This window comes from Hyperolius riggenbachi, chromosome 3 (assembly GCF_040937935.1).
Source record: "Hyperolius riggenbachi isolate aHypRig1 chromosome 3, aHypRig1.pri, whole genome shotgun sequence".
NCBI classification, from domain to species: domain Eukaryota; kingdom Metazoa; phylum Chordata; class Amphibia; order Anura; family Hyperoliidae; genus Hyperolius; species Hyperolius riggenbachi.
The window spans coordinates 155,476,883-155,504,592 of record NC_090648.1 but is presented as its reverse complement, the minus strand read 5'-3'; the positions used below and the strand labels follow the sequence as shown (position 1 = coordinate 155,504,592).

Genomic DNA, 27,710 nt, shown 5'->3' with positions numbered 1-27,710 from the left:
TTCCAGCTGAAGATTTTGGCAGCGCTGCCTGGGAGGCCGACACCTGTTGGGAAGTGACACCCAGATCTGTCTGCTGTAAATGGGTGCATGTGTCTGTGTGTGGTATGTAGTGAGGAGATGCAGCGGGCACAGGGGCTTCTGCAGTTCCATGGCAAGTCAATGGAGGCTGAAAGACATCTGAAACGAATGAAACCTAGTTGTGCTATATATGGCAGCTGATATAATTCATTCACTTTTCAATAAGAATTTTGCTGCTCATTCCGTGCCTTGGCACACAGCAGACACAACACTCCTCTGCTACAGCTCCAAACTCACTTCAAGTGGGATAAAACTCTGACATAACATTCGATAAAAATGTAATAATAACCACAATAAAATGAGTAGTTCTGTTCCACCCCACAACGTAGCAACAAGCAAAATCCACTGGAGAAAATGGGTTTAATGAACAAATTCACTTTTTTTCTTCAATCACATATCTTCTAAGATGCGGACATAGCGTGCGGACACAATTTCAGGATTCCAAATCACAAAAACGCATGTGTTTTACGGCCAAAAGCCGCTTCCTCAGAGGCACACAGTATACAAACACATCAACTGTAGACCATAGGAATTGTATCACCACAATCTGTACTGAAGAGAAAAAGAGCGTTCTATGACGATTCCATGCAAGCCATGGAATTTTTCTATAAAAATGTGTTTTCCTACACTTCACTACCCATACAGTTATCCTATTTGCTTTTGTGCAAGTGATTTTGTCTACGAATGCATTTCCAAAGTACAGGTTATCTGCTCTGAAAGCTGCCATTGTATTTTACTGCATAGCTGCTGTATTTCTATATTACAATCTCTCTAGTGATCACTTCTCAGCTCTCTCTACTTCTCAGCTCAGTACAGCTCAGTTTTGGCAGTTTGCTAATGTTTACTAAATGTATCTGACAAAGAAATGCAAACAAAAGGTAATGTTATCACCTCTTCAGATGCAACCAGAAGCTGCCCACTGAAGCAAGGACATTTCCACTGAAGAACAAAGTGTTGTTTGAATGCTGTTCTGTTACAATTGTTTGTGGTTTTAGATTTTATGCTGTAAATAATCTTTTAGAGCAAAGAGGAAATGCTGGGTTTAATACTTCTTTAAGCTGCCCATTAATGATCCAAATTCCCGATTGATCTTATTCACTTTTACCTGCATGTTCAGTTTACAAATGGTAATAACCCTGACAAGTTTGCTTTAAGTGTATTTTTTTCACTGGCAACTGTATTCATCTACAACACTTTTTTTTCAGTCCTATCAAAGATCTCCATGATGCACTAGAGGTGACCGTGTTTGATGAAGATGGGGATAAGCCCCCTGACTTTTTGGGAAAAGTTGTGATCCCTCTTCTCTCCGTAAGTGTAGATTGTTGATGCTATGGAATGTCAGACATGCTGGTATCTAATGAAAAACGGTGTGAAAAAATTTGCTTTAGATAAGTGTCCAGTGAGGGTGATAGAAAAAAATCATGGAAATGTTTTCTTACACACTGTGTACATGTTCAAGTTAGTTAAAAGTGTAAGATATGGTCCAGCAGAGAGGCAATAACTATACAGCTGTGACCAGTGCCAGTGTACCAGTTGGTCCCTTGGTATTGAACCACCATTCTCAAAGTGTGCAAGAGCAATACATGAGTTAATTGTGTTTTTTTTTTTTTTTTGTAAATCATTGCAAACAATATTGTAGATTAATGGAATATTTATTTCATCGATTAGATGTAAATGATCCCAGAATGTTTGTTCTTCTTGTTGCAAGTGATCAATAAAAACAGAAAAAAAATCAAAATGATGTAAATGCTAATATTGAATTCCAGCATGCATCTTACTTGGCAAGTATCAAGTAGGCATAATCATGTGACCACAGCCCTTGTATGATGAAAATAAGGCTTTTAACCCCCCCCCCCCCCCCCCCCCCCAAAAAAAAATGCATTGTATTTTTTATTATATACGGTATATACAGTTTAATGCACATTTTTTGGAAGCTTTATAGAAACCGACATGTGTAGAATATAGTTTTTGACATAGTCATATAAGATATTATCCAACACATAGAATCAATTTGATAACATGGCTGAATTATTCATAGCAGCAAATTTTACCTTTGACATTGAATTATCTTTTGGTTTATTTTTTTTTGAACCAAGTGGAAGTATCATAATTGTTAGAATAATCTTTTGATTGTCATGTATGAAATTGATCCTGATTTGGCTATATTGATCATTCTGGTCAAGAGCCATGTGTGGCGGATATATACAGAGACTGACTTTTCAAGACTGGTGCAAAGTATGCAGCATCTGCTCAGGCCAACAAATCAGAATCCTTGTTTCACTCAGCATTTCCTGACTGCTTGGTCTGGGCAGCTGCTTTGCTCTTGTGCTGAGATTCTGTATACCTGTTGATAGATTAGCCCACCATTGTTAGAACAAGTCAAGCCAAGGATTGTCTGTTTTATTTATAGGATTTACAGAACATGTTTTGGAATAGCTGACTTTGTTCTTTTTTTTATAGTTTAGTTCTCAGCTTCCTTCTGTACCCTGTGGGCAGCGAAACATTCTGTACTGCAAATGTAGTTATGGGAATGCAATAAATGACCTTCATAAGCCTTTAAAAGGGATTCAGCTTGAAACATTGTGTGAAAGTAGCTATGTGCTACACAACTCAGCTTTTACAAGGGCACTGTATCAGAAACCGCAGTGTATGCTGGGTAACCTGTACCATCTAAAAGTTCTCGGAAACACAGTGAGCATGCTCTGCACTAGCAAATGTCATTGTTTTTCATTTTTGTTTTGCTGCAGAGATGACAATTTGTGATCAAGCAAAAGTGTGTTAATAAAATAGCCAACTGTAAGACACTGTTGTCCCATACTGGACTCCACCTCCATAATCTGTTTGCTGATAATGAAAACTTTACTGAATGTAACAATGATTAAAAGCCCTCATTTTACAATATACGTTTCTAAATTGTTTGGTCAGTATTTGCCCATAAAATCTTTCCTCCTATATTTTCATACTTAAATTTATTACAGTTGGATACATCTCTACTGCTGGCAAGGTGCATCATTGCGGAATGTTTGTTTGTTGTGTGTTCCGAAGTGAGCAGAAACACCTGCTCTGTGGGAGAAAGCTGATAACTAACTAGCCTAGGCTGTGGCATCACTGGTGGGGGTAGCATAGCAATATGCAACAATTGATAGATAGATAGATAGATAGATAATAGAAGTATTTCTGATGCTGAAACCAGGATAATTAATGTAAAATTGGGTACGCATCAGCCACATGACCAGAGTTTTCTGGAACTAAAAAAAGGGTTTGGGGCCGTAGTGGTGATAACTGTTGGTGGTAATTTGCTTCACATTGATGGAAGATTTCTCTGACCCCCTGTTGTGCCTCTGGGGCAGGAAGAAATGATGAGACACATCTCTGTGGTAACAAACGTTTCTGAAGACCATTTTACTTTAGCTTCGGATTTTGATGGCACTTCACACATGCGTTACAGGGATAGAGTAAGATGAAATGGGCCCCTGGGCAAGATAGTAGCTGTGGCACTCTCCCTTAGTCACTTTGGTAATCCTGAGGTGAAAATGGGTCAAAGAAGCAGGCAGATGCCCCCCCCCCCCCCCCCCCCCGACACCCACTAGGCCTTAGGCACCTGCTTAGGTTGCTTTGTGGTTGACCCTGCACTAATTGGAATAAATAGCTATTACACTTTACATGTTGTTTTGGTGCAGAGATAAAATGCATAGAACAGTGAGTCAGTGCTGAGGACACCGCACTGAAAACCTAGCAGATTCAACTACCGCTGTGTTGTTTCCCTAACTTTATATAGCCTTTTTTCCCTACATGATTACATTGAAATTAAGAGTATGTAACGGGTGTCTTATTTAATGATTTCAAAAAACAGAACGCACCGTTCGTTTGTTTCAGTGGTAATGCTGTATACCATTTTGAATAATTAGCAGCTTGCTGTATCTTGGTTATTTATATTCCCGTACCTGCCCGGTGTTTTCCTCCGGTGGTTGCAGAGTTATTCGAAGCAAGCCATCAGTCATTTCTTATGACGTTGGCTAGCAGGAAGCAGTGCCTGTGGAGTGTAAATTATACCGAAGTGGATCAAGGAAATTTACAAATGGTATTCCTCTAAGGGGCATGGAAAAGGTGTAATATAACTGATTGATAGATTCTCTTAGACATACAGAAAGATGTACATTTCTCTTCCTATAGGGCTAATGGAGTCTTTCCTGAACAGTCATGCATCCAGACGGCGGGTAATGCTGCGATCGTGCCATTGAACATGCTGATGTTTACAGAGGAATGGCTCCTGCTCCCTGTACTTTGGTGCAGTTTCTGATGAGTTAACACGTCCCCGGTTCCCCATATCCCTGATGTTATTGGAAGAGATAGGCTGGAGCAGATGCTCTTGTAGAGCACCACTCTGTGCCAAATGTTCTGAGGGATCCTCTAGCAGACTGCGCTCGCTCGTTTTTAAGAGCTGCCCAGTCTTTCAGCAATCTTTATGAACTTGTAGATGGTCCTTTAACTACACCTGTGTATAAAGGGAATGTGAAGGGAAAATGGCCATAAAGAACATTTGGCGGCAACAGATAGAATGTTCTTCATCAATGCCAGTGCTACAGAATATGTATTCATGTGCCAGAAGGGCAGATTGTGCCACACGCATAGCATGTCCATTTCAGCTAAATGTGGCGTCAGTGCAAACCGCAACATTTTTTTTATTTTTTGTACAAAACTTTGTATTGCAGATTTAATTTAGAGTGATGTTCTATTAAATGTATCTACGAAAAAAATACATTTGAACTGGAGCTTTAAAAAATGACTCTACTTACTAAGTACAGTTATCCAAATTGTCCTCCTCGCCCACCAGCACTAGATGCTGAGTATTCTGAAGACACAGGACTTTGTTTACATCCACTACAGCACCCTCTGGCTGCAATTCATTCACATGGAATTCGATTTTATGGCTGACAATCCCACTTTCAGATCACTCAGCCTCTGAGGTTTGTGGGTGTGGACATGATGGTAGTGGTACTGGAATGCTATCTTGCTTTCTCTTTCCCATTACTACTTTTCACTGGGATCAGAAGATAGGGAAGGCATGGGTTAAAAAACAGGCAATCTTATGTTACCAAACTTTTGTTTTGCTCCTATGGAGGGGGGGGATGGAGGGATAATGGCAGCGCACACAAGGGAGCTGCACGGAGCGGTAAGGAGGGAACAACAGTCAGCCAGGGCTCAAGCTAAATGGTCCTAATTTCTCCTTGATGTCTAGGGGGTGATTGGAGGGCCACCATACAGGAATGGGCTACTCGGCCGAGAGCTTTCTAGTGTGTGTAGGAAGTGTTGAGGTCTAGCTTTGGGGGGTGTTTTTCATGATAAGTTTTCAGCCAGCAGGAAGGAGGCACAGTTAGTTTCCTTTGTATAAAAGACCACCATTCATGATTGTGTTATGCTGGGCATACACGGCAGTTTCTCCTCTTATCAATCGAGCCTCTGATGGCTTGATTGATAATATCCGACAGGTCCGATGACCTGCCGGATAGATTCCCCGCTTGATCCCGGCTGGCGGACAATAGCGGGGAATCGAGCGGCTGATAAGGAGCGCCAGCGGGGACGCAGCGGGAGTTGATCCGGCGGCTAATCGGCCGGATCAACCCGTGTATGCCCAGCATTAGACAAAATTCTAGCATCAGCTAATGTCCCATTATGTCATTTAGAGATCTGCCATACTAGATCATTACATGACAAACATTGGCCATTATTCATCATCTCTCACTTGCTTGTCCTCTCCCCCGCCATCCATAGGACCAATCGGGCTGCTTGGGGCTAGTGAAGCAGTGTGCCTTAGGGCCCCGTTTCCACTGGTGCGGTTTTTGTGACATATCCGCAGAGTTTCCCCGCAGGCAAATCGCCAGGGTACAATGGCACCCACGGGCGAATCGATTACGCTAGCGATTCGGTCAACTTTTCCTTCCGAAATGGTGCAGGAGGCTGCGAATCCTATAGCCATGCATGGCACAGCTGATGGGATTCGTCTGTGTATCCGCACACCAGGAACAGCAAAAACTCGGTATACAGAGGCGCCAGAGTAGAGTAAAACGATTTAAAAACCGCTTAAAAGCAGAGGGGGATGTTAAGGTGGACTTACCTCCCTCTTACAAGAGGCGCTCAAACGTATTTATGCTCCCATTTTTGCCTGAAGAAGCGGGGTCACGCCCGCGAAACGCGTTGCATTTGTGGAGTTGAATAAATTATTTGTCAATTCTGTTTTATCGAGACTCAAGTGAGGTTTCTTTTTTGTAAGAGGGAGGTAAGTCCACCTTAACATCCCCCTCTGCTTTTAAGTGGTTTTTAAAACGTTTTACTCTACTCCTGGCGCCTCTGTATACCGAGCTTTTGCTGATCTTCTGCATCCCCATCTACTATCTACAGAGAGCGACTTCTTAACCTGAGTGGGGTCAGGTCCTAATGCTCCCCACCTGCATTTAAAGTGGTTGCCTATGGGTAACCCGTGTTTGTGAGTATATATACATAAAATTGTATTGAACTCTTCATTTCACCTGATAATACTGCACCATATTGGGCTCTCGATTCTCTTCTTGTTTTTAAGCACACCAAGAAGTGATGCCATGCGTCTTGCGACGCGTGCGTCAGAAGTGGAAACGGGCCCTTATACAGCAAAAACTGTCAACCTGAATGATCACCAATGATCCTTCCAGATGAGTTAGTGAATTTTTCCAGGATTAGTTTCAGGCAGTTTTTACGCTGCAGTGGAAGGGAAGCCTGCGGCCGCATCACCGCACCACACAGATCCTTCTTCATATGACCCTGCGCCACAGTATCGCAACAGGGTCATATGCCTAGGCCGGCCCCTCGTTCAGTGATGTACTCTCTGCTGGGCAGGAAGTACGTCATGGGGGTTTCAGTCGGTCCGCACATATGTGCCACGATTCACTGCGCTCTATTGTTTACACTTACTGCGTTGCCGATAGACTTGCATGGGACTTCATGTGAGGACCGGTGTAAACAGTAACAACTTACATCTAATAATAAAACACACCACTCAAGATTGCGTATAACAGGCCGTGGCTTTTATTAAGGGTTACCCAAAGTTTTGTAACATACTGAGCTTTATGCTCACATAACCAATAACCACTTGAGTTAACATTTAAAACATAAGTACATTCAGCAGAGCTGAATCACCAGCCCCACTCTAATAAAAGCCACGACAAAAGAAATGAAAAAAGGGGGGGGGGGGCGGGAACACCGCTGCGGTCCGTTCCTCCAGGTAACTGCCAGCTCACTACGCACCACCGCAGCTTAAATAACCCTGCTCCAGCCAATCGGGTACTGTCCCCACGCAGCTCTTCAGCCTTCCCGGCCCTGATAGGCTCAGCTTGCCTCCGCTCCTCGTGCTCAGCTGCAACATAAATATAGTTAATAGCCCGGGCCCCACTGAACTCCCATGGGCTCACTTATATAATTGCGTTCTCTGCCATGGGACTTCATGTGAGGACCGGTGTAAACAGTAACAACTTACATCTAATAATAAAACACACCACTCAAGATTGCGTATAACAGGCCGTGGCTTTTATTAAGGGTTACCCAAAGTTTTGTAACATACTGAGCTTTATGCTCACATAACCAATAACCACTTGAGTTAACATTTAAAACATAAGTACATTCAGCAAAGCTTAATCACCAGCCCAACCGTCGAGGCTAAGCAGGGCACCCTGCCGCCTCGACCCGCCCAACCACGGCCTTCTCAATCACCTCCTGCAGGTTTGTGTTAAATATATCCATCCCGATCAGGCTCAAATGTACTCCGTCTTTTTTAAATAAACCTACCACGAAACCCTCCAGGTCTCTGTGGCGGTAAGATGTTCCACCTAATTTGGTCAAGAAACAAGCCATAGCTCTGTTCACCCTGCGCCGGATCCTATCCAAGGAACCGGAAGGGGAAGCTGGAGACCAAATGAGGCGTGGGACAATTTCAGAAAACACCAATTTAGTCAGAGGAAATGAAGATCTAAGAAAATACAAAACCCTTTTCATTTCTTGGATCAATTTACCGGTCTGCACCTTTCCTAAATCATTTCCACCCGCATGTATAATTAACACATCAGGTGCTGGCCATTGCTGGGATAAGATCAGAACCTGCTCTAATAATGAACGCCATCTAAGGCCCCTTACACCCTTCTATAAAATAGTATAAACATTAGAATTCAAACCAAGGTTAGTTCCGTAAACTCTGCCAGCCGCTCTGTCATGGGCCCAGTAAACAAAGGAGTGTCCAATGATCCATACATTGACACCGACTGGAGCACCTAAAATAAAATGTTAGATATTAAGAGAAGGTCGCACATAAATCTTAAATCTATTACTATCCCATCTACCTATTTGCTGGATCGCAGAGCTGGAAAACCCCAATGCATTGGCCGTAGTAGCAGCGCCTATTCTAAAGGAGTGTGGGGTGATATGGAAACCAGAAAGGCCCAAGCAACCCAATGCTCTGCAGAGCACAGCTCTGAATTGGTATTTGGTAACCGGGGAACCGTCAGAGTGAACAAAAAAGGACCCACCCACCCCGGGGCGAAACATTAGATAATCCGCAACTAACTTCACCGGGCAGATAGATGGTTCCCCAGATTCGGACAGAACTATTGATCTGCCCACGCCCAATTGATCATTTTTTGATCTTTTCAGAAAAATGATTAACTGGCGGTCACGAAAAGACACATCAGAATGGGAGATTATAGAGGACCCTTCCTTATTGGAGGCTGTAATTTCCCCAATTCTGAAAGCACCAAAGAAACAAACTGAAAAACACGCAGAAAAAAGGGATACTTCGAAAACCGAAAAACAAAAATCTGGCAGGGAACCGATAATTTTAGCTAGCAATTCCGGGGAAATCGGCCTGCGGGAATCCGGAACATGCCGAGCCCGACAACCGCCACGTAGTGAAAGCTTTATTGTATAGAAAGATAGCAATGAGGGTGAACCAAAAAATTTTAGAAAGAAAGAAACACCTGACAAGATCTTATGTAAACTGGAATAAGAACCGCCCAAGACCGCAATGGAGTTCATAAATTGGATAGCCACGGATTCTGATGAGGACTGAAAGTCCCAACCTGAAATCTGGCAAAATGAAGAACACCATCTGATCCAGCAAGAGCAGTACTCATCCCAAGTCTTTGCAGCCAGCGAATTCTTCACCAACTCTCCGCTCAATCCCACAACAGATCCCATAGGGAAGCCGGGCAGGTCACTCTATCCATATCTGCATCTGGTGCCAGCTCCCGAAACCGAGATATCTGAAAACGGGAGAGGGAGTCCGCAATACAATTATCCTTCGAGGGAATATAAGCTGCTTTCAACCATATATTAAGCTCCAAGCATTGCAGAACCAAAAACCTTAACCGCTTTAGCACCAGATCAGACTTGGAAGAGAGACAGTTCACAGCGAATAAAACACCTTTATTGTCAGTACGCAGCAAAATGCGCTGATTGCGGAAATCGTCCTCCCAAATGGCCAGAGATACCACGACTGGAAAAAGCTCCAATAATACCAAATTGCAGCGAATCTCGGGAGGGTCCCACGCCTGAGGCCAACGCTCCGCACACCAGTGGCCGTTCCAAAAAGCGCCAAATCCGACGGAACCGGATGCGTCAGTCAGTAAACCTAATGCATCCGACGCAACAAACTCCGACTGCCATATAGTTCTACCATTAAAGTTAACTAAAAATTTATCCCAAATACCCAAGTCCTCCCGCACTTGCTTAGTTATCCTCACATGCGCAAAAGGAGACTTTAGACCTCTGATCAAGAAAGCCAGGCGCCGGCAAAAAACTCGTCCCATCGGGATAACCCTAGACGCAAAAGCGCGGAGACCCAACAAGGATTGGATCTCCCGCAATCTGACTTTCTTGCTACCCAGAAAGTGGTCAATCAAACCCCTCATCCGCAAAATTTTTGCAGATGGCAGGCAGAAAACCATGTTCTGAGTATCTATCAAAATTCCCAGGAATTCAAGTTGCATACATGGAAAAACCGTCTTGTCATCCGCAAGCGGGATGCCAAAGCAATTCGCCATATTACAGAAAGCATTCATGGCATCCATACACTCTGAACCGTCCCTACTTCCAATAAATAAGAAATCATCCAAATAGTGGATTATCCCAGCCGCAGGTACCACTGCTGAGACAACCCACTGCAGGAAGGATGAAAAAGCTTCAAAATAAAAACAAGATAAAGAAAAACCCATCGGAAGGCATTTATCATAAAAATAAAAATTATTAAACTGAAAACCAAGTGAACTGAAACCGTCTGGATGAACTGGCAGCAAACGGAAAGCCGATTTCACATCCACCTTCGATAAGAGAGCGCACCTCCCAAAAGAACGTAACAAGGACAGTGCGTCATCAAAAGATGCATAAGAAACCGAGGCCACATTCCTGTCTGCCTGATCATTCAGAGACGACCCTTCAGGGAAGGATAAATGATGTATGAGTCTGTAGGAGCCATGCTCTTTCTTGGGAACTAAACCTAGGGGAGATAATCTAAATGCTTCAAATGGTGGCTCCAGAAAGGGACCAGCAACTCTACCTTCTGCTATCTCCTTCTCAATTTTCTCCGCTACCACCTCTGGAAACTTACTAACGGATACTAAATTTTCAACCCAATTGCAACCTGAATCGTTAAAAGGAGGCATAAGATTCATCCAGAGACCTACCTCCTTGCACCCCCATTTAAGGGATGGGAAGACAGACAGTTTTTGACGAAACGCATCGTCATAAGAGTACCACGCTAGACCTCCAAAGTTACGATAAGCTTCAGAAATAATGTCAACATGTTGGAACAAACCAGAACACTTTTCAGGGTGCTTTTCACCCATTACCGCAGCATAAATACAAAATGATTGCAACCAGTTTTGGAATGTCCTAGGGATTGGCCTGCGTCTATCATCTTCAGTTTTCTCTTCACCCTTTCTATCAGCTTTACTTAGTAATTCCTTTGAAGCTGGCAAAAGTGACAATAAATCAAAATAATCACCCCGCCAAATCTTCTCCTTCACTGTTGCAGATAAATGGTAACCTAGTGGAGACAATTCACAAGGCATTACATCCTTAATCATGGACTCTGCCACCCCCGCAGGCCTCACCGGTACACCTGCGTGCTGGGACACACTCACCTGAGGAGCAGAAACACTCCTAGGAGTAGACCACACACTAGCCACAGGCTGACTTTTAGTAAAACCAGCCAAGGCTTCAGCTAAGGAACCCACTACCTGACCCAAATGATCAAACATCTGCAAGGTCTGCTCACCATTCCCTGAGACAGCTGGGCGAGGAGGATCCAATATAGCCACCGGCTCCTGCCGCGGCGACTGCTGGGGAAGCAATATCTGCGCAGGCTGTGCCTGAGGGGACCTAGAACGGTCTCTCCCTCTCCTCTGCGTGGGCTGCCTGGGTTGCTTATTCCTCCCAGCTCTCCGTTGCGTTGCAGTATTGCGGCGACCCGTCTTGCGCATCTGCGCAGGCTCAGGCGGTGGGGAAGAGCGTCTCGCCCTAGCACTCCTCCGTGGGTGCGATCTGCTCCTGGAGTGCCTGGAACCCGACCTCCTTCCCTCCTCTGCTCGCTCCCCCTGCCTATCATGCAAACCAGCACGCCCCTCTCCAGCTGACAGGTCCTCTTCTGGAGGGCGGGCCGCCGAATAGGTGGGGGAGCCAAGGGGAATGTAATCCGGCCCAAAGAGAGGCTGCGCCTGGATGGAAGGAGCCGCCTCTGGTAAAGCGAGGCACTGCGCCAGCCATTCCTCTCCTCCTTCCGCTTCAGCCCGGAGTAGGAGCCGCTGTAAGAGAGTCGCCATGCCGCTCACGAAGAACACCGCTGCGGTCCGTTCCTCCAGGTAACTGCCAGCTCACTACGCACCACCGCAGCTTAAATAACCCTGCTCCAGCCAATCGGGTACTGTCCCCACGCAGCTCTTCAGCCTTCCCGGCCCTGATAGGCTCAGCTTGCCTCCGCTCCTCGTGCTCAGCTGCAACATAAATATAGTTAATAGCCCGGGCCCCACTGAACTCCCATGGGCTCACTTATATAATTGCGTTCTCTGCCATTACCCTTAGCTCCACGCGTTAAAGGAAATATCAGGGAATTTGACCGAAATGAGATCTACTTACCTGGGGCTTCCTCCAGCCCCTGGAAGGCTACGTTTCCCTCGCCGCATTTCCGCTCCCAGCTGGTCTCCCGGGGCTCCACTCCACTGCAAACTCAGACCCGGCAAGATCGGTAACTTCTGTACCTGCTTGAGTGAGCGGCTTGCGAGCATGCTCACATGGCCAGGAGATTTGTACTCGGGCACAGTACTTCTGCACCTGCGCAGAACGCTCCCTGGTACTTGATCGCGAGCGGCATGGCCATGCGCTCACACAGTGGCAGAACATGCCGACCTCGCCGGGTTGGCATCTGCAATGGAGGGGACCCCGGGAGACCAGCTGGGAGCAGAACTGCAGCGAGAGACACATAGCTTTCCAGGGGCTGGAGGAAGCCCCAGGTAAGTAGATTTCATTTTGGTCAAATTCCCTGATATTTCCTTTTACCCTCCTGGCGGTCTATTAAAAACCGCCAGGGGGCAGCGCAGCATTTTTAAAAAAAATTTTTATTTTCTTAATCATGTAGCGAGCCTAGGGCTCGCTACATGATAGCCGCTGTGCAGCGGCATCCCCCTACACTCTTCGATCGCCTCCGGCGATCAGGAAATCCTGTTCAAAGAATGGGATTTTCTGGAGGGCTTCCTCCGTCGCCATGGCGACGGGGCGGGATAACGTCACCGACGTCATGGACGTCGTGACGTCTAAGGGAGTCCCGATCCACCCCTCAGCGCTGCCTGGCAGCGACGAGGATAGCGGCGAATCGGCGCGGGGCGGCGGCGATCTGTGTGCTCACGCAGCTAGCAAATTGCTAGCTCCGTGCAGCAAAAAAAAATTACGCAAATTGGCCCAACAGGGCCTGAGAAAACCTCCTGCGCGGGTTACCGCCAGGAAGGTTAAAGCATGGAGCTTGGGTTGACGAGCTCCAGCCCTTGCATCGGATCTGATACTTTAGGTGCACCGCAATGGACCACAATGGGTCTCCATAGACTTTCATTACTCTTGCAGCTCCTTGTGGTAGCAAAGGGCAACACCATGCAGGTTTCATCTGCAGGTGTGAAAGGGGCCTCAAGGGAGGTGGTTCCGAGTTACCAGGACTGAGCAGCAATTGGCCACAGCAGACCTTTTCTGCCGATTGCTTTTTCCTCACACACAGCAATACATGTCTTGCACACCTCCCCTCTCTATAGGACTGAACATACAACTTTGTCCAATGTGCCTGCTTGTCACAGGTTCCCAGCAGACTGTAGACTGAAACACTTGAGAATGATGATCTCAGCCAAGGGCTTTGATAATTCATATTTATTTCTGTTCATATAAAATCATGTACAAGTATTGACTTTTTCCCTTTGAATTTTCAGGTAAAGAATGGTCATCAAGTTGCTTATTGGTTAAAAAATAAAGATTTGGCCAGTGCCACCAAAGGAGTCATCCATTTAGAAATCGATCTGATTTTTAATCCGGTAATTATCTCTGCTGCAAGTTCTACTTTTCATTATGCCATTGTGTTTCAGTATAAGATCCCTGAGTAACACATTGTCTTTTCTGCCACCAGGTTAGGGCGAGTATTAGAACATTTAACCCAAGAGAACGTCGTTTTGTAGAAGACAACCCAAAGTTTTCAAAAAAGGTTTGTGAAATGAACATCCATGGCAGAAGCGTATGCAGAACATATGTACTTTCTGGGACCAATTTGTGCAGCAATTTGTTCAGCTTTAGTCTTTGAACTGTTCACATTATTTTGACTGTAGTTTTTTAGTTGGCAAAACATTGAGTGGCGTTTACATACAAGTAGGTTCCAGTGGGGTCTTTGTAACATGATAGGCAGCTATATACTGTGCTGGGATTGTAGCAGGATTTATTGCAGACTTCGTGATAAAAGCCACTGCAATCAGTTCTTGACCAGACATGGTAGGTGGGAGTGATCAGTCGCAGGGCTGAAAAACAGCAGTATGTCATTTCTGGCATGTCTCTTAATGGTCAGATTTAGAGTTACAGATTGCCCAGCAAGATTATGGTGAACCAGAACTCCTAGGAGTGTGTAAGGCGCTGAATTAGATCAAAAAGCCTCCTTACTAAGACGCTATGCAAGACAGAAGCTTGCCTTCTTAAAACAGAAGTTATTAGTGATTATTCAGGTTAGAGTGAGCATATGATGTCTCCCACAATGCATCACTGCTGAATATGCAAATCATCTCTTTGTTGTCCTTGATAGCTAAACACACCTCCAGAACCACTGAAACAAAATGATGTGTCAGCTTGTTAATATTACAGAACCAAACTAATCCAACATGCACACAAGCTGTTTCAGATTGGTTGATCCTCATCAGTGCATGGCATGGATTAATATGGCTCTATGGGGTAGGACTTGAAACACCAGAGTTACAGATTGCCCAGCAAAGCTCATGGTGAGCCAGAACTCCTAGGAGTGTTCAGATTTAGAAGCTCTATGAACTGAAAGCAATGATGCAGTAAACCTAGAGGCAGCACAAGTATATCTGATACTTTATTTCCCAATACATTCAAATTTTTTGGAAAAGCTGTAAGCCAATTACATAAGCTTAGCGACAAAAAAGAAATTGCACTTGCAGAAGTGTTCACTGCTGATATCTGATATACCGCTGACTATCATTCTCGGTATAGTAGGGCGCTCTATCAGTTTTTTACATTTTAATTAGTTTTGAACCAACTACAGTACACTTCTCCAACCGTACCCTTATATTTATAATTAAACATTGGCTGTTTCCTGAATATTGTCTGTTTTGTTACTGTTAAGACGTAATTGTAAGGAGAGTAATGCCAGCTTTAAGATAGCGTCTCCTCTCTTTTAGATCCTATCACGGAATGTTTACCGGGTCAAAAAGATCACTTTGGCCGTCTGGAACACAATGCGCTTCATAAAGAGCTGCTTCCAGTGGGAGTCTACCAAAAGAAGTGTCATAGCATTTCTGGTAAGTTCCAATATTATTATTTTACTAGTAACCTTAGCACACTTGTGCGCCCCCCGCCGCTTGTGCTGGCGTGCGCCCGCCGCTGGCGCACATGCCCGTCCCTTCTGGCCCCGTCCGCCCTCCGCTCTACACAGTCTCTGCAAGAGTCAGTGCAGCTGTAACAGACTGTGAATGCTTACTAAACACTGTATTAATATTGTCTAAAAGCTGTAACGAACGTCCAATCGGTCTGTGAAAATCTCACAAATTAGTTTTGCGAAATTGGTACATGTCCTTGATCTGTGATCATTTTGCTTCTATTCACAACTGTTTGCCTAAAGTGAAGTGGTCAACAAATGTGTTCTTATCACTATTAAAGAGACACTGAAGTGAAAAAAAAATAATTATATAATTATTTGTATGTGTAGTACAGCTAAGAAATAAAACATTAGGAGCAGAGACATAAGTCTAATATTGTTTCCAGTGCATGAAGAGTTAAGAAACTTCAGTTGTTATCTATGCAAAGTAACCATTGACCTACACGACTTTCACAGTAGCAGAGAGCTCTGTCTTCTGAAGCTTGTTATCTCAAGTGTCTGGCACTGTATTGTTTTATTTATTTCTGCAGTGAACAGTTTGAAAGTTCACTATCCTGCTCTGTAAAATAAAACATAATTTAGAATGCTGAGTAGTGTGTAAACTGCAAAAATTAATGATGCAATGTTATAAAAAAAACTATACAACTGAAAATAAAAATGAGAATATTTTCTTTGCTACTAATGTTCTAGTAATTATCCGTACTATACATACAATTCATTCTATCATTTTTTTTTTAATTTTAGCTTCAATGCCTCTTTAATTGCTAAAATCGATTGCACTAACAATATCCTTTTATTTACAATCATTTTACAGTTGTTTACAATCATTTTTATGGAAAATACTTGTTTTTGCCTGACGTGGCTTCATGGCGAAATTGCTGGTTATTCTATGGTTTTTCTTGTGTGCCCTGTGTTTTATTTCAATAGAACATGTCATCCTGCTTTGTGCAGTTGATCACTCATGCAGGAAGAGGAAATACCTGAGCGGTCTGTACAGAAGCACAGAGTACTGAAGTACAGAATTTGTGGTCCCAGGTGGTTTAATTGATAGCTGTCTGCAAACTGAACTGAAAAGCTAATTTCTAATAACCTTAAAGGGATACTTAAGTCTGAGAAAAAAAATGACTTTTACTCACCCGAGGCTGCCCTCAGCCTCCTGCAGCTGAACGGTGCCCTCGCCGTGTCCCTCCGATACACCTGGACTCGCCGGCGGCCACTTCCGGTCTGGCCGTCACCGGCCGACAGGCTGGGAACGCGGCTGATTATCCGCGTCCCCGGCCGCAATAGCATTATAGAGGGTGCTATTGCGGCCGGGGACGCGGATAATCAGCCGCGTTCTCAGCCTGTCGGCCGGTGACGGCCAAACCGGAAGTGGCCGCCGGCGAGTCCAGGTGTATCGGAGGGACACGGCGAGGGCACCGTTCAGCTGCAGGAGGCTGAGGGCAGCCTCGGGTGAGTAAAAGTCATTTTTTTTCTCAGACTTAAGGTTCCCTTTAAAGAGGACTTTCGCTAAAAGGGGAAAAAATAAATCCATACAATGCAAAATAGAGGAGAGATCAAGAAATAATTGCTTTTAACCATGCTTGATGCACAATGAACTTGCATGTAATCATCTTTACTACTGGCAGACCAGAAAAAAACTAGACAGCACTAACTGCCATTTATAACCACACCCATTTACATTTCAAAAAAAAAAAAGGTTATTTTAGTTATAGATGTACAGCTGTTCTTTCCCACAATGCAATAAGGTTCACAGACAGGAAACTGTCAGAACCTAGGTCCTGACATCACACTATGGGAAGGGTTTCACCACAATATCTGCATACAGATCCCGTCCCTGATGATCTTTTTAAGAAAAGGTAGAGATTTTTAATGGGAAAGGGGGTATCGGCTACTGATTGGGAGGAAGTTAAATCCCTGGTTACAGTTCCTCTTTAAATTGCAAAGAAAACAAAACACATTCATGCAGCACTGATACATGTCCAAAGTAATATTTTTTTTTTAAGCAAGAGTGTAATTCTACTTTAAAATGAAAAATATCCTACACTGCAGCCATGTAGGATTCAGTGAAGCCGGTTTTCCTGGCCAGTCCAGCTGTGTTCATCATCACAGGGTGAATGCAGGTTGTCACAAGCTTGTGGAAGAATGTCCTGGTTCACGCAGCGTAATTTACATTGCATGGCTGTACAGGTCTGAGTGTGAACAAACACTCTAGCTGCAGTGTAGAGGAGCTGCCAGTCAGGGCACTTCATCAGCCTGACATTAGTACACTGACACATTTTAAAGAGGTTTAAGTTTCCGTTCCCTGTGAGTGGTTGTAAGTCCTGTAGTCCATCACTGAGACCGAAGTTTCATGTTTAGATAGCTTTGATCCCAATCTAGTAATAAAGAAAAATAAACGGATCCTGTCATCCAATATTTCCTGTGCAGGCCTTCAGATATTTCATGGGACAGTTCCCCTAGCTTGGGATTTAGCAGCCAGTGTGGTAGCACAGTATGTGTCTGGCTTCGGCTGTCACAAATGTTTTCACACAAAGATGTCTGAGGTTTGCAGTCTTCCCCTAATCCTGGGGCCGGCCACAGCAGTTCTTTAGGGATAATGTTAAAGCTCTAGTTCAAGCACATTGTTTCTAATTGAACTTCACAGAAATGCAACTAGAATGTGCATTGAAAATCATATTGCAAAAGTGTGGTGGTGTCTTTTTTTCAGTATAAAAATCTAAAATGTCAGTAGTCGAGTAGACTGCAGTGTGCACAGCCTAAAGCCTCTCTCTCTCTCTCTCTCTCTCTCTCTCTCCTCTCACCATCCCTATCAGAGCTGGCCCTGCCCCCATGTGACATCATCAAGGCAGAGACAGCTTTGATTTGTGCTAAAGTCATGTCTGTCGAATGACTACCAGCCAATGGGGAGGCTGTCGGGGAATGGGGGGGGGGGGGGGGAGGTAAAGCAGCAGAATGTCAATGCAGCAGATGTCACCACTGAAAGTTTGCAACCTGAGCTATAGATTTTTATGTTGGAAGAATTGTACATTCTGTTGTGTTGTGTAATTCCGTCCCCCAGCACTGCCTGTCGAATTGTGTGAGTGTCACTAGGTGGACCAGGGTGGGTTCCAGCAAGATCAGCTTTCTTCACAAGGAGTTATGTACACACAATCCCACACAAGCATATGACTATAATGCTGCAATCAGAAGCTACGCAAGGAATAGGACAACAAAATGATGGGGTCAAATAAAAGGATTTTACCATCCAGAACTGGCTATTTGAAAAATTGTTATTAGCTTTTAAATTATTTATAGCTTTTGTATTAAAAAGTATAAGAGCCCTTTCACACTGTGTTTTGCTTTGCAATGGACAATACAGGTATAATCTCATCACAGGTTGATGCAATGATATTCCTATGGGTAACGCATGCGTTTATAGTGGCAGGGAGGCATACTGTACTTTCATTGTACGGTATGCCTCACTGTATGGTCACATTCACACGCAATGCAAATTTTTGGCTCCGTTGCACAGTGTGAAAGGACCCTAGTTAATTATTAGTGTAAATTGTGTTGCTCAGATATTGATACATTGATTTTGCTTCCTCAAGTATTCATTTTTAAATCTACACAGGACAAAGGCCTCAATTCACTAAGCTTATCTCCTGTTTTTAATAACGTTTCTAGAGTTGTTACCATGATGATAAGGCATGTAGTATTCAGGAAACCTTTTACCTCAGGCAAACCTAAAGTTAACTCTTCTGTTTTTAAGTTAACTCTCCAATATTTAAAATAACTCCAGAGTTAAAGACAGGCTGTTAATTGACTGCGTGTGAAAATAACTACAGAGGAGGTAAATTAACTACAGAGGAGGTAACTTAAGGAATGAAGAGATAAGACTCTCTCACTGTGTGGAGGTAAGTTTTCTCTTGCCTTATTATCTCCAGCATGATCTTAGTGAATTGATGCCTATATCTGGAACTTAATTAGCTGCTTTCTGTAACACAGGTACTTCCAGTGTTGTATATATGAAGTAACATGTATGCTACACAATATATATTATCTAAGGGCTATACTCCACTAGAGCGCTTTTAGCCGAGCTTTGGAATCACCGGCGCTAGGTTAATTAAAGTAGTGGAGTGCAGCCCACAGAGCGATTGCGATTTGCCCAAAATCGCAAACACGGATCCTGTACGATTACTGTGCGACTTTCGACCTTTGTTGGTCCAAAATCACTTTCCTCCAGAATCGCTTCTTTTTTGCGTTGCAAAATCACTCTCAAGGTTTTGAGAGGAATTTTGCAAAGTAAGTGGACGCCCAGCACAAAACCCATCCCATATGCAGATCACACATGTCGGTGATTGATTCAACCCGTTGACCTGACAGGAAATTGCATCATGTGCACCTAGCATGGCTATAAGTTGATCACGTGATCAGTCCTGGGTTTGCAAAAAGTAAAACGAGGTTTTCTGCAGCAACTTCCTCTTGCAGAAAGATAGGAATAAGGTGTTGTTCATTGTACTGTTGCCATGGTTGCAAATAAGTGTTAGTTGAACTGGAAATATTAGAAAATAATAACTGTTAATTGTAATGAAAAAATCTTATTTTTTAGCATTTAACAATGACTGTAATAGCATTGATGTTACAGCAGGATTTTCTTTTATTTTTTTTTATAAACCGGAGCTGAATTACATATTAAATGCCATCCGATATACCAATCACCTCAATAGCATTAACTTCATGTCGAATTAAGACTTAAATGAAAATCGGTGACACGACTTGCCTTTTTAGGGCTGCGAGGAGTTGAGGCTTGTCTTTTATTTTTCTTTTAATTATACTGCAGCGTAAAGTCAGGATAAACTGGCCGGTGTAATTTACCTTTTTATGCTTTTTATAAAGTAAGATTATATGTTTGCCCTTTTGCCATTGAGCAGTTGTGCACAAATGCTCCTAGCAGCCCACTTATTTCATTTCATAATATCAGGCCTATGCGGGAATATTGCACTTTACACTCAGGATTTCAAGGCTTTTCCGTTCTTTGGTTGATGGACTAAAAAAGAGTGTTGTGAGCACTTGTGTTAGCGGCTAATTGAAAGCTGCGGTTGTCTTTGGCGTCCTAAGCTTTATTGTCATTTGTTTCTAAGCTGTCATTTTTATTAGTCTCCCTGGCTGATCGGTGCGGGACTCTCTTCGGGTGGTGTGCATTCTACATTGTCAGCCCGGACTTGGCAAGCTGCAGGTTCTTTTTATTGCCATTTGATGTGGGTGTTTGCTGAGCAGAAGCCTGTAATTATACCCACCACAGGTGACAGTTACAAGTGGTGCTGCGTAATAATTCTCGCTGGCTGATCTGATCTGATCTGTTCATGAAATGAAGCCCTTGTTGCGGTCTGGGGAGGCCCCTGCAACGTGTCTAGCCTATTGTCCGGGCTTCTCCTTCCCTTTCATTACACAATGAGAATAGTTTCCTCTGTCTTTCCTCATACTGACAGTGTGCCTTTATAGTCTGCATACAATTTGATTTCATTCATTTCAAGGGGGAAAAAAAGCAGATCAGTCCATTGAACATAATAATATTTCGGAAATAAGCAGAGTCAGGTGGACAGAGTCTTCCGCCTGTTTCTTTGATCACTTAACTTACGCACAGTCTTAAAGGACCACTATTGCGAAAAAATGTAAAATACATGTGTACACTTATTTATGAGAAGGATATTCTCCCAGAATAAAATGCACCATACATTATTTTTCTCCTATGTTGCTGTCACTTACAGTAGGCAGTAAAAATACAACAGATCTGACATGTTTTGGACTAGTCCATCTTCTTATGGGGGATTCTCAGTAGGTCCTTTCTTCTTTTCAAAAGTATTCTATGGAAGGGATTTATACAAAGATGCCTGCCAGATCCCTACTTGATCTTACATTGTTTTAGCAGTTGTACTGAGCAACTGCTGTTTAGAAAGTGCTTTTGAGCATAATAAGCAAACCCTCAGATCCCCCCATGAGGAGGTGGACTAGTCCAAAACCGATCAGATCTGTCAGCTTTTTACAACTAATTGTAAGTGACAGTGATGTAGGAAAAATAAATATATAGTGCATTTTACAGTGAAACAAATGCACATTTAACAGATATGCATACACGTACATGTTAAATGTTACAATTATAGTGGTCCTTTGAGTCTTTAGTGACCATTTTGTTTAAAAGTGAAAGTGTAAAGTGTATAAATCATTGGCTATTGTAGATTCTGCAATTTTTGGGGCCTTTTGCTCATCCCTCTCCTCTTCCTAGAACGGAACATGACTGTACTACTATTGGGATTAAACTTTCACTGGCAATGATTCATTTTGGAAACAGTCCTTTTTAAATCTGTACATAGCGTTTAGTGGCAACTTTTCCTTGCCAAAGTTCTTGGTTGTGCTCCTTTTCTTCAGTCTTCTAGCTAATAGGGATGGCAACAGCTGCAATAATACAGAAGTAAACATTACTCTTTAGGTGGGTTACTGCATCCTGCGTAACCACCACCCAGTAACATTACATCACAGCTGTATAGATCCTCAGGTGAGCAGGAGGCGCCACCGTTTATTGCACACAGTGCACAGTGATCTCCAAACAGTTTGCAAGGACTGGAATGCACACAGGAAGATGCTGACATTCCTTCTACTGCATTTTTGCAAGATGCAAATTTTTGTGAAAGTGGACCCAAATTAAAAATACAAAATTTCAGAAATACAATCTATTTTCTAAATTATAATAATTTAAATTGACGTCCAAATATATTGCCGATGGAGTCTGTGTAGTGTAAGAATCAAATAGGTTTGTAAAGATTTACTTGTCAGAACTGAATAATGCATCAATAATATGTTAAATCGCATACATGCAAAAGAATAGGTTTGTTTTTTTCTTTTCCCATTAAGGTATTTGTTTTTATTAGTTTTGGAGACTGTCACACTAAAAGCTCCTTGCTGTTAATGTTCTTGCTGCTTAAAGGACCTCTGTCGCGAAAATCTTAAAATTTAAAATACATGTAAACATATACATATAAGAAATACGTTTCTTCCAGAGTAAAATGAGCCATAAATTACTTTTCTCCTATGTTGCTGTCACTTACAGTAGGTAGTAGAAATCTGACATTACCGGCAGATTTTTGGACTAGCCCATCTTGTCATAGGGGGGTTCTCAGGGTTTTCCTTAATTTTAAAAGCACTTAGTGAATGGCAGTTGCTTCGTCCAACTGCCAAAAAAGTGTGCAGCGAACATAGAAGCTGGCCAGCATCTTTGTTTAAATCTTTGGGCCTGATTCACAAAGCGGTGATAACCTTTGCACTAGCAGAGTTATCACCGCTTTGTGCTGCTGATCGCGCGAAGCTCCCGCGCGCAAAGTCCCATAGGGCTTGCGGTGCGCTGCGCGCGCAAAACTTTGCACGCGGGAACTTCCTGCGAGTTGCTTCAGATCACGCCTAAACTACGTTTAGGCGTGATAAAGGGCTTTTCACAGGCGTGCAAAGTGTTTGCACCGCTTTGTGAATCAGGCCCTTTTTCAGGGAATGTCTTTATAAAGAATAAAGGCCATGCTGAGAATCCCCTATGGAGAGATGGACTAGCCCAAATTCTGTTGATAATGTCAGATTTCTAATACTTACTGTAAGTGACGGCAACATAGGAGAAAAGTAATTTATGGCTCATTTTACTCTGGGAGAAATTAACTTCTTATTTGTATGTGTTTTAAATTTTAAGCTTTTCGCGACCATTCCTCTTTAAGGTTCACCAGTTGCCAGTAACTACAGGGAGTGCAAAATTATTAGGCAAATGTGTATTTTGACCACATCATCCTCTTTATGCATGTTGTCTTACTCCAAGCTGTATAGGCTCGAAAGCCTACTACCAATTAAGCATATTAGGTGATGTGCATCTCTGTAATGAGAAGGAGTGTGGTCTAATGACATCAACACCCTATATCAGGTGTGCATAATTATTAAGCAACTTCCTTTCCTTTGGCAAAATGGGTCAAAAGAAGGACTTGACAGGCTCAGAAAAGTCAAAAATAGTGAGATATCTTGCAAAGGGATGCAGCACTCTTAAAATTAAAAAGCTTCTGAAGCGTGATCATCGAACAATCAAGCATTTCATTCAAAATAGTCAACAGGGTCGCAAGAAGCGTGTGGAAAAGCCAAGGCGCAAAATAACTGCCCATGAACTGAGAAAAGTCAAGCGTGCAGCTGCCAAGATGCCACTTGCCACCAGTTTGGCCATATTTCAGATCTGCAACATCACTGGAGTGCCCAAAAGCACAAGGTGTGCAATACTCAGATGCATGGCCAAGGCAAGAAAGGCTGAAAGACGACCACCACTGAACAAAACACACAAGCTGAAACATCAAGACTGGGCCAAGAAATATCTCAAGACTGATCTTTCTAAGGTTTTATGGACTGATGAAATGAGAGTAAGTCTTCATGGGCCAGATGGATGGGCCCGTGGCTGGATTGGTAAAGGGCAAAGAGCTCCAGTCCGACTCAGACGCCAGCAAGGTGGAGGTGGAGTACTGGTTTGGGCTGGTATCATCAAAGATGAGCTTGTGGGGCCTTTTCGGGTTGAGGATGGAGTCAAGCTCAACTCCCAGTCCTACTGCCAGTTTCTGGAAGACACCTTCTTCAAGCAGTGGTACAGGAAGAAGTCTGCATCCTTCAAGAAAAACATGATTTTCATGCAGGACAATGCTCCATCACACGCGTCCAAGTACTCCACAGTGTGGCTGGCAAGAAAGGGTATAAAAGAAGAAAAACTAATGACATGGCCTCCTTGTTCACCTGATCTGAACCCCATTGAGAACCTGTGGTCCATCATAAAATGTGAGCTTTACAAGGAGGGAAAACAGTACACCTCTCTGAACAGTGTCTGGGAGGCTGTGGTTGCTGCTGCACGCAATGTTGATGGTGAACAGATGAAAACACTGGCAGAATCCATGGATGGCAGGCTTTTGAGTGTCCTTGCAAAGAAAGGTGGCTATATTGGTCACTGATTTGTTTTTGAATGTCAGATGTTTATATTTGTGAATGTTGAGTTGTTACATTGGTTTCACTGGTAAAAATAAATAATTGAAATGGGTATATATTTGTTTTTTGTTAAGTTGCCTAATAATTATGCACAGTAATAGTCACCTGCACACACAGATATCCCCCTAAAATAGCTAAAACTAAAAACACACTAAAAACTACTTTCACAAATATTCAACTTTGATATTAATGAGTTTTTTGGGTTCATTGAGAACATGGTTGTTTTTCAATAATAAAATTATTCCTCAAAAATACAACTTGCCTAATAATTCTGCACTCCCTGTAGAGGGGAGCAGCCCCTGTGGCCGCAAGGGGGCCTAGTGCTGTAAGGGGGCCCCAACTACGACTTCACTCCCTCTGAGGAGTCCGATCTTCAGATCAGGTGTTTTTTGTGGCTATACTTGTTATTGGTGTGAAGATTACAATGGCCACCTTTGTTTTATGACCCTTGCAAGATGGGCAGCAAGACTGAGGGTCACTAAGGGTTGGCAAGGGGAAAGGGTGTGGACATTCTGAAAGTTTTGTTGAGGGGGTCCCCATGATTTGTAGTTACACCCCTGCCACCAGTTGCCCTTCCATTTAGAAATGCCAGTCATATACCAGCAGTGCCACTCAAATGATAGAGAAGTTGATGTACACAACTTGTATTGTGTGACAATAGCCCCTTGGTCCTCCCCAAGCAGTATATTAGGCCCTGCTGCTGCCTGCACTAGTACTAGGAAATTCCTTATTCTCTGTGCTTTACAGGCAGTTCTGTAAAGAGTAAACTGCCACAGTGACCCTAATTCCCCAATTCAGACACAGGCATATAAGAGAACAACATCTTTTTACTTGTATTCTGCAAAAGAAAATGCAGCTTTTGGAAAATGTGAAAGGAACATTTCTGCGACACCTTTTTATAGATCCTCCTTTCCTCCTCAATGGGGATGATCAATAAGGTACAAATAATTTTTCTTTGCGTTCAAATTCCATGTAAATTATATGCAAATTGGATGTAATCAGAATAACTTCCTGTCAACTTTTATTGGATCAAGTTCAAGCTGCACAACATTTACATGTCATTTAAATGCACAGAGAAATTATTTGCATCCAATTGATCATCCCAACTCTTCAACAACCTAATCTTAAAGGGAACATAAACTAAGAAGGATACAGATTTCTCCTTTTAAAATAATATCAGTTGCCTGACTCTCCTGCTGATCCCGTGTCTCTAATACTTTTAGCAACAGCCCCTCAACAAGCATGCAGATCAGGTGCTCTGACTGAAGTCAGACTGGATTAGCTGCATGCTTGTTTCAGGTCTGTGATTCAGCCACTACTGGAAACACAGAGATCAGTAGGATAATCAGGCAACTGGTATTGCTTAAAAGGGAACCTCCATATCCCTCTCAGTTAAGGTACCCTTTAAGGGACCCATGCACTGGTCGATTTCAGCCTTCAATCAAATCGATTGATTGCCGATCGGTTGGCCGATCGATTTGCGGCCGTTTTCGATAGATTTGATCTATCTGACAGGATGGAAGATCTAGGTCGATCTGTTGCTGGCAGCAGATCGATGGCCCATAGAGTTGCATTAAATCTAATGGTCCAATAATGCATTTAGATCGATTTTTTTAATAGATTTCCAATAGTTTTCATTCTGAAATCTATTGGAAATCTGTTCCTAGTGTGTGGCACACATCAAATTCGACTTGACAGGTATCTGACAGAAATCTATCTGATTATCGAATCTGTTGTAAATTTATAAGTGTATGGCCCCCTTTACTTTAATTTCCAGTCAATCCAATGCCAGACTGCCCTACTAGAGACAGACTGCTGAGGGCTGGTGCACACCAGAGCGGTTCTGAAGCGTTTTTTAAAACGCTTGCAGGGGAAAACCGCTTGGCTAATGAAAGTGAATGGGATGGTGCACACCAGAGCAGCTCGTTTTTTCCCTCAAACAAAACTCCGGGGCTGCAGCATTTTTTAACATTGAGGCAGAAACGCCTCAGAAATCTAAAGTGTAGGAAAGTGGAAAACTGCTCTGAAAAAAGCTAGATCAGAGCGGTTTTCCAGTCGTTTTTGTTACAGAAGCTATTCAGTAACAGCTTTTACTGTAACAATATTTGTAATCTGCTACACAAAAACGCTCCAAAAAAACGCTAGGCATGTTTAGAAAACGTCACTAAAGATGCCTAGAATCGATCTGAAATCTGCTTCAAAAACCTCTAGCGTTTTGCAGATCTACTAGAGGTTTTTGGTGTGCACTGGGCCTATGATAGGCTGCTAGTCAGTAGGAGGCCTTGTTGCATGCCTACGTGACAGGGAATTAGAGAGACGAGTGAGCAGGCAGCTGATCATTCAGGAGAAAAGGATCTAATTACCTAAGAAGAGGGAAGCCTCTGGATCCTATAGACCACAGGTGCCGAACTCCAGGTCTGGAAGGCCAGATCCATGCCAGTGTTTAGGATGGACTGAGAAAGAGAGGAATGTGTTCTACCTGATGGACCATACCTTTCCTGATCCAGACTCCTCAATTTGAACTGTGTCAAAAATATGTGAGGATCTGGGCCCTTGTAGGACCAGTTTGACACCCCTGCTCTAGAGGCATCCTCCAGTCTCCTGTTGCCACTTGGAGACCCCCCAAAGATTTTGGAAATAATATTTGGGCCACAGTCCTTTTCAAACACGAGCATAGCTGCACTGTACCTGCACGAGTATGGCTGGACCTGTGTAGTAAGCTGTAGCCGCTTGTGCAAGGGTGCAGCATGGCCCTGCTTTTCCTTGCAGTGGAGCTCAGCCTGGATATTCTGGTGGGTCCTGGCGAGTAGCGTGAGGAGCAAGGAGGACCTGGGAAGCGTCTTTAGCAGGCCTGCGCAAAGTTTAATCATCCTCTCCCCTCCCTGCAGAGATGTGAGCTGGCGATACAAAGAGAGTTGACCCACCTAATCGCTGCTTCCAGCATCGGGTTTCTTTTTTTGAGGTGGGGAAAGGTGTATTTGATTATGCAGCAACCTATGAAAAGTAGGCATTCCCTATAAAAAATCCAGTAAGTATCTGGAATTTTGTGTCTACTATTCTTTTCTATTACACAGTCTGAATAGGAACTACACAATAAAACTGTAAAATGCATACAAATTGACTTTACGCCAGGTACAGGCAGGTCTTAAACTGATCGTTAAACTATGTGCTAACATTCCCCCTAATTTCCATGAGAATAGTGATTTTCTGTAAAATTAATGCACATTTCCGCACAAATTACCACATAATGCACCACATGCAGTTAATACATGACTAAAATGTACTGCATGAGGTAACACATGACTAAAACCTACCAGAATTGCTAAATTTAATTCCCACATGTGGTAAATTACAGTACATGCGGTAGTTTGCGTGAAAACCCTACCAGAATTGAGGCCATTCCAGCTTAAATTAATCTTGGGTATATACACTACAATGCAGTGTTTCAGTACATTGC

The 27,710-nt window shown here is 43.2% G+C and overlaps 1 protein-coding gene across 4 annotated transcripts in view; it reads left to right on the top strand.

The window, feature by feature from the left end:
• The window catches only part of MCTP2 (multiple C2 and transmembrane domain containing 2), a 268,191-nt gene that overhangs the window by 177,749 nt on the left and 62,732 nt on the right, over window positions 1-27,710 (top strand). For all 4 annotated transcript variants that reach the window (XM_068275141.1, XM_068275139.1, XM_068275142.1 and 1 more), the window contains exons 14-17: window positions 1,284-1,386; window positions 13,560-13,661; window positions 13,754-13,828; window positions 15,030-15,149. In XM_068275141.1, coding sequence (XP_068131242.1) covers window positions 1,284-1,386; window positions 13,560-13,661; window positions 13,754-13,828; window positions 15,030-15,149 — 400 coding nt within the window. The remainder of the gene's footprint in view (window positions 1-1,283; window positions 1,387-13,559; window positions 13,662-13,753; window positions 13,829-15,029; window positions 15,150-27,710) is intronic.